Raw genomic sequence first — 12,088 nt, forward strand, 5'->3', positions numbered from 1 at the left:
TGAGACACAATGTTTGGCAAACATTACACTTTTTTGTGCTAAGGGGACCCCTACTGGCCGATCGACCAACTGCAATCCGTGGAATGTTCGCAACAATGCTCAATAACAGGAATTTTGGAATCACTAAACACTGTGAAACATGGCTAATATCGTTACTGTGGTTTGCTAGATGGTAGTACTGGTAGAAATTGCTGATTGAAATCATTAAAGTTGTGCCATGAGAGGAATTTTGTTTGAAAGTTTTGGCGCGTACTTTTGTAGTGCTGGACGCTGATAGTGGGGTGTTATGGCATCACGGAATCGAACTTCACTCTCCTCGACCGCTCGTAATTCTTCGCCGGACAAATCTTTGAGATCAGCGACGCCATCGCTTTTGGCATCGACAGGGAAATTAGCAGCTTCTTTATCAGGTAAAGTTTCTCCGTAAAAACAACCGTTCAAAGGTCTAAAGTACACAGCTACGACACAACAGTTCCTCCATATCGTAAATTGTTAGTTAGAACAACTTCTTCAGTCTCGGAACCCTATCCAAACGAGGTCTTTCCAAACAGAAAGAGCCGGTTTTTGCCAAAACAAAGGGTCACTCATTGAATAGACTGGTGTGCAAGATGTGCTTTCTGATATTTCATTACTGCCAGAAAGAATTTGATCATTTCGCATTATCTGAAACCTAAACCTCTTTACACCCTAACATCAGTATCTATATTCTCCATACTTTTCTCTGTACAATTCCTCTGGTACTGACAAGGAGAATTTGTTTGACAATCAAAGCTTCTAAAGTTGGTGATCATTTGCCTTATTCTCATTATCTTAATGAATGACTCAGCAGTATTATTGTAAGGAGAAATTAAATACTGATCACTCTCAGGGTTCAAAGGTTACAAACACAAATATCTCACAGTCTCCACGCCAGGTGAATTGTCAGTGAAAAGGCGCTCGGTTCAAACATTAGATTAACGTTCCACAAATAAAAGATTGTCCTGCGCTTCGTCTAATAGAAATCCTAGGTAAATCGGCCGACGAAAAGCGGTCAAACTCAATAGGTAATTGATAACAGTTAAAAGACCTTATCCACAGGCGCTTACGTTTGGCCGTCATGTTCAGCGGGCCATACAGTCCAACAGATTCAGCGTAAGAGATAGACAACCACATTTTTATTGGCTGCCTGATGTGACTGACGTATGACGTGTGTTGGAAAAAACTAAAAGGACGAAAAGAGATGTTTAAAAATATTTTCAAAGCAGGGCACTGAAGGCTACAGGTTATGGTAAGTACTGTCTGTGAAAACATCTGATTCACTACCATTAATTTGCCTAAACTGCATCAAACCTCTTTCAGTTATGAATTATGTGATAATGACTTGGCGGAAGAGAATTCTGATATGTGCGATAGAAATTGAGAGAAATTCATAAACGGCAAAGTCGGTTTTGACGTTTTTAACCCCACCTAGACCTACGAAACATTGACTAAGTTCGACGAATTAACTGGTATCTTAACCGGCATTGGACATGATGATTTCTTTCAAGCTACTTTCCCTGACGATTAAATTCCGACATTCCCTGAGTTAGTCGAAAGACTATCTAAAAACACACTAACCTCGCGCAGAATTCCAACCGTTATGTGAAAAATATGAATTCATAATGTCCATTACAATAGCTTAAATGATATTCATTTTGTTCCTTGCACTGAAGGAAAGATAAGGACAGACGGATGTTTGTTACCCTACTTTTGAAGCGCCACCTGATGAAATATATTTCGGTTTTGTACGTCTAACTTTTTTTACCGATGATGTATGTGAGCATGCAAAAATGAAACAATTCACTTTGGTTTCAGGTGACATCCGGTCTCAGCATAAATTGTTTTGCAAGAACCGTTGGATTTTTAACCCAAAATTGCAATCAAGACTTGTTACAGTACTGAATTGGAGCTTCTGTTTTGAAAAGGTAAGCTATTTGTGCTCGATGACTATCTTTTCATGAGCTGTTTTTTTTTCAGGAAGTGCGATTTGCGTCATCGAAGACAAACTTGGTAATTAAGAAGAACGGCTGGATTGATCAGTGTTGTACCCTTACAAAACAACACATTGCCGTCTTCGTTTATCTCTTAAGGGTGTTAATCTTAATAATACGGAAATATTGTAACAATCGCGTGATATCATGATCGAGGGGATCTCGTTTCGTGTAAGTGAGGATCAACAAATGATACGTCTTTTAGGGAGGGGAGGGAAAGGGGAATAATGAACCTGGACTACTCTCACAAACAGGAATTTTCCTAAGAATGTACATCATCGGTCATCGATTTGAGTTTACACATTCTCTTCATTCAAACGATTTAAAGTTAAAAAGTAGTGCACCGAGGGATTAGCCGAGTCAGTCAAAAGTTGAAAATCCCATGTGACAGCCGAAGTTAATAATTATGCTCGAAAACTTGGTGAACGAATTTGACTCGAAAAGCCTTTTCCTGAGTAGGTCAGGTTTTTTTCCGCAGATTCTTTTCCTGAAACTCATCAAAACTTTCTTCAAAGAACGAGTGATTTTTCCTTCTTGGGTTAGGAACTCCTAATTACTCGGAAAATTATTTACTTTGCCAGATTGGTATAAATTTTCTCGATGATTCTTGGCTTTAAGCCGATTCAGTCCGTTTACTTTCAGTTTTATGGCGTGACAAGAAACAAAAAAAAATGTTGATAAATTCCCGACTTTTAACCATTTTTATCCTTTTTTTCCCCAGGAAAAAATTGACCTCCTTTACCTTCATCAAAATCAATAAGGAACGTTTCTAACTTCAAAAGGTAATTTGCATCGATGCTGACTGTTTTAGAAATCGAAACAACTCTAGTATCGTTATGAAAGCTACAAAAAAAAAATTAAAAGAATAACAACATTAGCAGCATATAGAAATCTAAATTTAAGTAAAACTGTGGTAAATTCGCCCATGAAGTTTACAACTTGCTCAGAGACGATTGGGTGCAGATGTAATAAAGAATCGTTGCCAATTTCAAATGAATAGCATACTTATTCGATTCAACTAAATTTGAAGAGGATGCGATAGCAATGTTCAAAAATATTAGTGTATTCAAGAAAACCTTCAAAAATCGAGATTTTTCACGACTCGAATTTTTAGTGAAAATCGCTTAAAATATCTCGGATGCGGCCATGTTTCTGCTCATAATTACTCCATTTCCATAAAGTTTATTTGTTTAGGAGTATATAGAAGTGATGAGATCTGTGTGAAGTTACGTACGCATAGCCGTGCGAAACATATATTTTGCATCGGTATTTCGCTCACGACGACGGGCGAATGACAAATGGGGATTATGACTGTGATCTGTTGACATCTGGTAAAACATGCTACTGATTCTGTTGAAGACATTCTGGGCTCATTTCATATTTTAATACACAATATTATGTTTACAAAATGCACCTGATGAAATGAATCCCATCTGGAGTGCTAATAAAAGTGCACTTTGCCAAGCTTGGTGTACGCGGGAAACTACCTGCCGGTCGCTGACTTTATACACCCAACCGTATGCAATATTTTAGAAGGATATCTGCGGCTGGAAAGTGCCCAGATATTCTTCAAGACTCACACTGGCCACTTGTTTGAATGATCAGTCGTTTGAATAGAGAAGATGAAATACTTTACAAGGGGTCTTTAGACATCGAAAACGATCTGTACCATCTGCACCTTTTGAGAGTAATAGTACCACAGGGCACCCAAGGTATCAGGGTATTATTATCAGAGGATTATCCCCTTCCCCCCTCGGTGTCTCTGAACCGGAAATGCTGATTTTATTTTATTGTTTTGTTTGAGTTGGGGGATATTATAACTATTTCTTTACATCTGGTTCATCCCAAACCCTTTCCAAAGAGTCTAGATCAAAACGCTATACTCTGGTCCGCTACCCGTACGCCTCTCCCTAAAGTCACTTCCAATCCAGCCTCACCACTCCGCAGGCTTTTTCAATGAAAAGGGAGGGACCTCTGCACAAAAAGGCATATGATTTGAAGGACCAGACTAAAGACACCCCTTTCCAGAAAACCCTGCATGTGAGGGCTCGCGATTCTGTAGTTTAAAGCGTGTTCACAGAGTTAACCGATGTTTCACCCTCTCGCGGAGATTATACCGCCGAATCTCTCTTTCCAGTGGCTCTAGATCTTGGTGAGCAATGTTGATGTCGCTGGCCTCCGGAAATTTTCCGGTATTCTTTAAGGTCGCCAGTCTAGAAAAATAGCTTGCAATCTGCTGAGCTGTGAGCCACTCCTCTTTGTCGAAAAAGCGTTCGTTAGTACCCTCCCGACATAGTGTGCGTATTCGTTTTAAAGCATAAGGCGGGGTCACCTTGCGCCCAGTCTCTTCACCAACAAGAAATACCTCGAGAAGGAAGTTATTCACCTGTTCCGTAAGTCTACTACACTTCCTTGCCTTGAGGGCCCAGCCACGATGCACGCCGTTGGAGCTGTTGGCGGTAGAAGTACTGGAGGTCTTGTGGGTTTCTGGTATTTTTGCTTTCATAGAGGAGCATTTCGCCGCCCACTGCCGTCTGATGTGATCGTACTGCATCTCCCGGTGAAGTTTGTACTGGCGCTTGCCGAAGTCGATATGGCTGACAAGGTAGTAGTCAGGGTGCTAGACTTTAGTACACCCTTCCTCAGGACATGAAAACAAGGCGCTTGCAGTTTCTTCGCAGTTACGTTCCCTCACATCTTTCGCTGATAATGGATTTCTCCACCAAGAAGCTGGCCTTTTCAACTCGCCTTTTGCAGTGTCTGGTGCGTAAAAGGCTTCAAAACCTTTATACCTGTCACTTGTTGCGTTGACTCCATGGGAAGAGCCTTTTTCCGAGATCCTACTCCCACACGAAATGCGCGCCACACTCATACTAAAAATTATTTAGCTGACTTATGCCCGCCCACTTTACGGGTGTTAACATTTGCTCTCCTTGGTCGAGCCCCCGTACGAGTCAATAGCCTCCTTCAGCTGCACTGCAGTAGTAACACCATGACCTGCAAACCAATATCCACAGGCATGAGTAAGTGCATGTTTGAAGCTTCAGGTGCTGTGGCCTTTATGGGAGGTGCGCGAAGCATGCTGGTTCTTCGAGCATGGGCTTTAAACTACGAGGCGCAATGTTGTACCTATTGCCACTAGTTACGAGCGAACATGATTCGGCGAGGCAATGAGCGCAGTTTATTGCCCCATCCTTCGCGGTAATAATCCAGATTTGATTGTAGGCCTCGAGACTGCGGAAGGGTTTTTTTGCGTATAATAGCTAGTCTTGAAAACAAAATAGCACAGCAAATGAGTCGATTCCACCGGCGAGAAGACACCGGAGGTGCCAGCGCCAACGCAAGCGGATACAGAAAACTTTTACTTTTATTTTGTACTCAGCAAATGCAAAACAAAGCTTGTATTGCTGAGCTTGGTGCCCACTACTGATTCGACATCGAAGGAAATGTCGATAACCTTTACTCCTGGTTCATCAATTATTTGTTTTTTGGACTCGATTTCTTACTTAATGACTACCATGCACGTTTGGTCATTTTCATAACAAATGACAAATTTGAGCAATTGCGCAAACCTAGTGAGCCGATAATATGAACGGCGGTTTCCAAAGTATCGAAGGCTAACGATCCCTCACTTGTCATGCTATCCAGGCCTGGGAGGCTCTTCTATTTCGATGCGTTACACACCTGTTGAAAGATTGTTTACAGCGATACGGCATCTTTTAGTGAAAAGGCTAATCTACATATGTTAGTCATATCTGTCAACTCTGTGGTATACCCTCCTCCTGGTGTTCTTCAGAACGCTCGGCAGTAGGAGTCCCCTATAAAAATGAAATTTCTGCATTCAGTTTGAAAATAGGGTGTGCCGTGGGGACACAGTCAAATTATTATCCTTCACCTTTCACCTTCTTCAGGTTTCTTAAAGGGTACAACGACCAAATCTAACCATGTCATGTCGAACATGAGCTGTTAGGGACGGACATTATTTCTCTGACGAGGAGAGGGGGGGGGGGAAGAGACAAAAATTATTTTGCATGCAAACAACTTGTTATTTCCTTTTTTCAGCTGCAAAAAATTTAATTAGGGGGTTGCATACAATTTATTTCAGTTTGCTGCGCTTGCAAATAATTCATTTCAGTGTTTACGGTTCTGAAAACAATTGATTTCAAGATTTTTGATTCCCCCACCCCACTTGCAAATAGAGTATAGTATACATTCGACTGGCACTCGCTTGCAGGACTCAAACTGTATGTGAAATGTTGCCTTATTGTTGCATAAAAGCTTAAAAATAAATTTATTGGGATGACTACCGTTTTACAAAAGCACTAATATTTTAATTTCACAGTATTTTACCTGTGTATTACCAGTTGTTTCCTCGGAGCAGCGCACAGTCTCGCTGTAATTAGATAAACATTTGCTACATATCCCTTGAAAACCAAAATAATAATGCTATTTTAACTCGGAAGCATGATAAAACTTATATTTTATCTCATGCTGTGTTCATTTTCAATGTAGCCGGTATTCCGAGACAACATTAAATCATTACAATGAGTTACCTTGTCCAGTCTCGCGAAGTACACCGAAGTCTCATCATATTTTTCTCGACATCTCCTTGGATATCCCTCAGTACGGTTTCTGTTTGCTCTGATGCTCAGGATATTTACAAACTTTACTTGGCCGTCATTCCAAGCCAAATTCGTTCCTGTGCCCGGGAAAAATTGTGAGATCTTCTTCGCACTCGTCGAACAATCCAACGCGGGCCAAACATAGTTTACCGTCTTCCTCTACTCCTTCCCGGGGAGGCTTGAAAACAACCATACAAGTGCTCTTTTGTGCTACTTTTACAATTCTTCACAATAAAAATAGATCTAGCGCTCTTGTTTCGAGTAGAAAGAGTACATTCTTTCTTAGAATATTTCTGGAAGGTACAAACACATTTAAAATCGCCCATCTTTACGAAATAGAAAGCGTGGGAAATGTCGGTGTCTGGTGAATGTCAAGCAATCCTCTCAGCGCGTTACCAAAATAATGCCGTCGGAAAACAAAAATAGTTTAAAATATATTGAATTTGTATTTTCGATATACTTCATCATTACTTTCCTTTTACTGCAAACAAATAAGTACCTTTTCATCTGTAACCGAGGCAATATAGAAGGGCCTAAAAGTTGCGGTGCAATAAAAAAAATAAAATAAAAAGCGGCCTGGCTTCTTATATGATTTTTAGATAAGATAAAACTATTTTTTGTTTTTCAAAATACTGCTAAAGATCTTCTCGAAGTTTTCCTTGCGTTCTGGAGACTTATAAACAAACGGACTCTGTATTACGATACTCTGGCACGTGTCACGTGACCCTCCGAGGCACGCTGGATTGCCGTATATCAAGGGCGACATAACACACCATTATTATTATCATTGCTTAGATCATCAATTACTCAAGCTGGAAAAAGCATTGAAATGAATCAAAACATGGCCGCCTGTTTGCTTTTTCCCGCTATTTTAGGGGTATATTCCGTGATTTCGCAAAATGGTTAAAATTGTCAAGTTTGATGGATGGCTCACAAATATAAAAACAGGACAATCATATATTTTTTATATTTGTACATAAAAATCAAGGTTTCTACTTTCACTTAACGAAATATTTTTTGTTGGCTTGAGAAACACTCACATCATGAATTCACTGCATTTTTGGCACGGATTTTTGCGCATTTCTTTAAAAAAACTTAAAACTCGTATAGCCCTCTTAAAAATTAGTATCTAGATAAACCGTTTGGTTTAGATTGTAGGTTCATTGTGGACAACAAGTGAGCCAAATTTGGGCTAAATTGGGGGGGAGGGGGGGGGTCGTCCAGACTCGTCTGCCATGTGGTCACGTTCTAAAAAGACAAGGAGTTAGATAAATTGCGCGAACGAAAGCTCAAAAACAATTAACCAAACTCCGTTAAGACAAGTAACAAAAGTACGCGAAAAATGTCCATGTCATTTTTCCAATATATTGACGTAATTTGCTAATTGTGAAATCACGTGCGCCGCGCATGTAAATAAAAAAAACTACAAGGCCAGGAGTGGAAAATGAAAATTGTAATTTGAAATTTAAAACTAAAAAGATTTTCTGCAAACAATCCGTGAATAAGTTTTGACTAATTTCTCCTTGACAGGGTCAAGATGGACAACATAAAAGAAGCTATATATCAGCATAGGTAAAGTAGTCACCGAGTTCCTTCGCAAAACTGGTCGCGTGTTGCAAGCCATCCAGGTGTACAAGGAATGTTTGGTTATAATACCCAGTCAAGCGCAGGCTATCAATAGTTCATTGGCAAACGTTATGTTCAAAATCATGACAACGGTTGGAAACACCCATGGCCAGGCACCATGTTACTCAAAGCTCGGAGTAATGTTCCAATCATATGGTCAATATGACAAGGCCCGAGAATATCAGGATAAAGCACTCGCTATCGCAATAGAAATTGGTGACAGGGATGGAGAAGCATCAAGCTACGGAAACCTAGGAACTATCTTCCAATCACTCGGTCAATATGACAAGGCCCGAGAATATCAGGAGAATATCAGGAGAAAGCACTCGCTATCAGATTAGAAATTGGTGACAGGGATGGAGAGGCAGCAAGCTACGGAAACCTAGGAACTTGGTTCCGATCGCTCGGTCAATATGACAGGGCCCGAGAATATCAGGAGAGAGCACTCGCTATCAAAATAGAAATTGGTGACAGGCATGGAGAAGCAACAAGCTACGGAAACCTAGGAACTGTGTTCCAATCTCTCGGGCAATTTGACCGTGCCCGAGAATATCACGACAAAGCACTCGCAATTAAAAACGAAATTGGTGATAGGCATGGAGAAGCAACAAGCTACGGAAACCTTGGAACTTTGTTCCAATCAGTCGGTCAATATGACAAGGCCCGTGAATATCAAGAGAAAGCACTCCTTATCAGAATAGAGATCGTTGACAGGGATGGAGAGGCAGCAAGCTACGGAAACCTAGGAACTTTGTTCCGATCACTCGGTCAGTATGACAAGGCCCGTGAATATCAGGAGAAAGCACTCGCTATCCAAATAGAAATTGGTGACAGGAATGGAGAAGCAACAAGCTGGGGAAACTTAGGAACTGTGTTCCAATCACTCGGGAAATTTGCAAAGGCTCGAGAATATCACGAGAAAGCACTCGCTATCAAAAACGAAATTGGTGACAGGCATGGAGAAGCAACAAGCTACGGAAACCTTGGAACTTTGTTCCAATCACTCGGTCAATATGACAAGGCCCGAGAATATCAAGAGAAAGCACTCGCTATCAAAATAGAAATTGGTGACAGGCATGGAGAAGCAACAAGCTACGGAAACCTTGGAACTTTGTTCCGATCACTCGGTCAATATGACAAGGCCCGAGAATATCAGGAGAAAGCACTCGCTATCAAAATAAAAATTAGTGACAGGCATGGAGAAGCAACAAGCTACGGAAACCTTGGAACTGTGTTCCAATCACTCGGGCAATTTGACAAGGCCCGAGAATATCACGAGAAAGCACTCGCTATCAAAAACGAAATTGGTGACAGGCATGGAGAAGCAATAAGCTATGGAAACCTTGGAACTTTGTTCCGATCACTCGGTCAATATGACAAGGCCCGAGAATATCAGGAGAAAGCACTCGCTATCAGAATAGAAATTGGTGACAGGCATGGAGAAGCAACAAGCTACGGAAACCTTGGAACTGTATTCCAATCACTCGGTCAATATGACAAGGCCCGAGAATATCACGAGAAAGCACTCGCTATCAAAATAGAAATTGGTGATAGGCATGGAGAAGCAACAAGCTATACAAACCTCACTGGTTTGTTTCTCTCACTCGGCAAGTATGCAAAGGCTGACGACTATTTAAAGAAGGCAATGGCAGTTAGAAAGGGTATCGATGATAGAAGGGGAGAAGCAACAGATTACAGTCATCTTGGTCAAATTTCTTTTAAGCGTGGTGAATATGACAAGGCTCAAGAATATTACGAGAAAGCCCTCGCAATTCACATGGAAATCGGTGAGAGAGAAAGAGTACCAGTCAACTACAGGAATTTAGCATTGTGTTTCCAATCGCTTAGCAAATATGACATGGCCGAAGAATACCTTAAGAAGGCTCTACTATTAAGTAGGGACATTGGACTCAACTTAAGCGAGTTTTACTGCCTCTGTAATCTATCGGTGTTAAAGTTCTCACATGGTCATCTTGAAGAGGCTTGTTCGTATCTTTTTCAAGGTATCCAAAAGTTCGACACTTTGAGAGGTTTTCTTAAAGAAAACGATCAGTTTCAAATAGCTCTCTTAGAAGAACACGGCACCTTTTCCTACAAGTTATTCAGTAGGTTGCTTTCTTCCACTGGAAAACCTCAAGACGCCCTTTACGTCGAAGAGCTGAGAAGGGCACGAGGCCTGGCCGACTTGATGGCAGCTCGATACTCTCTTCAAGAGCAGATCTCAAGCGATCCACAATCTTGGTGTGGCATTCAAAGGATCATCACAAAAGAAGCAGACTGTGCATGCCTGTACATTTCGATTGGTGAAGATGAGGTACGGTTTTGGATAATTACAGCAACGGGAGCTATTCATTTTTCAGAAAAGAAAGTGAGCCTGGACCAAAACAAGGTGACCGGAATAGTCCCTGAGTTAGATGAGTTTTTTAAAGAAGTCTTCTGCAGCCACGTCATTTTATCCGAACAGAATTTCAAAACAAGTCTTGACTTGTGTTACAAGATAATCATCGCTCCTGTGGTCAGTTTACTGAAGCAGCAGCCCGAGATCATAATTGTCCCCGATTCCTGTGCGTACCAAGTGCCATTTGCAGCCTTGGCTGACGAAGGAGGCAAGTATTTATCAGAGACATGCAGGATTCGGATAGTTCCCTCCCTGACGACTCTCAAGCATGTTCAAGACAGTCCTCCAGACTATCACAGTCAGACCGGGGCACTGATAGTGGGTGACCCTATGGTTGGAAAGGTGATTTACAAGGGAAGGTGCAGAAATATGCTACCATTGCCGTGTGCAAGAAAGGAAGCAGAGATGATTGGAGGACTTCTTGGAGTAAGGCCTTTGATAGGAAATTCCGCGACAAAGCATTCTGTGCTCCAAGCGATAAGTTCAGTGAGCCTGATACACATTGCTGCCCATGGTGATGCCGAAAGAGGGGAGATTGCTCTTTCTCCTATGCACCCTACCCTACTCCCACCTTTCCCTCGAGAGGAAGAGTATCTTTTGACGATGGCGGATATTTCAAAAACTCAGTTACGAGCTAAACTAGTGGTGCTTAGTTGTGATCACAGTGCTCGTGGACAGATCAGAACCGAGGGAGTTATTGGAATTGCCCGAGCGTTCCTAAGATCCGGAGCTCGTTCAGTGTTAGCGGCACGATGGGTCCTGGATGACGAAGCCACAGAGAAGTTTATGACTTGTTTCTACAAACATTTGTTCCGCGGTGAAAGCGCCAGTGAATCTCTCCACAAGGCCAGGAAGTGGATGAGAAATAACGGCTTTGACAAAGTTTCTCAATGGGCGACATTTATGATCATGGGCGACAACGTCACATTTGATTTTGGAAATTGGCCGGTGCCTAGCGCACCTCAAGAGCCATGACTTTGATAAAACCTCTGTAGCAGAATGAATTAGACTTAGTAAAGCTCGAAACTATTTAATTACAAGCCTGTAGAAAGAGGACGCCATCTGCGAAGGACAACTCGGATCGGTACACAGAGGAAAGCACTTCTGTAAAATGTTCATAAGACATCTAAGTTTAATGATCTGAAACAAGACAGCGTATAGTGTTATCTCTTTATAAGAGTTCTGAAGTTAAAAAACTCCAATTTTTTTTTTGAGTCATCAGTTCAGTGAATGAGTCAATTAAAGTGTGATAATTCTTAGTTTTAGAACGCAATTAATTCGTCAAGGGAAGAAAATTTTAATCCTTTTTCAGCTGATTAGTTAGTCATTTCAAGTGACTTTTAAAAAAATGTGTGACTTGGGAAAGAAGTTTTTCTTTTTGGAAATTTCTTGCAAAGCTTTTGACAAGAAGTATTGTGGTTTAACATGCTAAA

General features: G+C 41.2%; 1 protein-coding gene across 1 annotated transcript; it reads left to right on the plus strand.

Moving 5' to 3' along the window:
* Positions 1-5,001: 5,001 nt before the first annotated feature.
* LOC149034224 (uncharacterized) lies at positions 5,002-11,774 on the plus strand. Its single transcript, XM_089193852.1, has 2 exons — positions 5,002-5,077; positions 8,548-11,774. Exons 1-2 carry the CDS (start codon positions 5,002-5,004, stop codon positions 11,628-11,630), a joined length of 3,159 nt encoding a protein of 1,052 aa, XP_089049978.1. The 3' UTR covers positions 11,631-11,774.
* Positions 11,775-12,088: the final 314 nt, after the last annotated feature.

This window comes from Pocillopora damicornis, chromosome 14 (assembly GCF_964200805.1).
Source record: "Pocillopora damicornis chromosome 14, jaPocDami1.2, whole genome shotgun sequence".
NCBI lineage: Eukaryota > Metazoa > Cnidaria > Anthozoa > Scleractinia > Pocilloporidae > Pocillopora > Pocillopora damicornis.

Bases quoted from the DNA above. Each gene is read 5' to 3' on its own strand.
- LOC149034224 (XM_089193852.1), top strand. From the start codon at position 5,002: ATGACCTGCAAACCAATATCCACAGGCATGAGTAAGTGCATGTTTGAA. The intron at 5,078-8,547 runs GTGCGCGAAGCA...CAATATGACAAG, and splicing joins TGCTGTGGCCTTTATGGGAG to GCCCGAGAATATCAGGAGAA.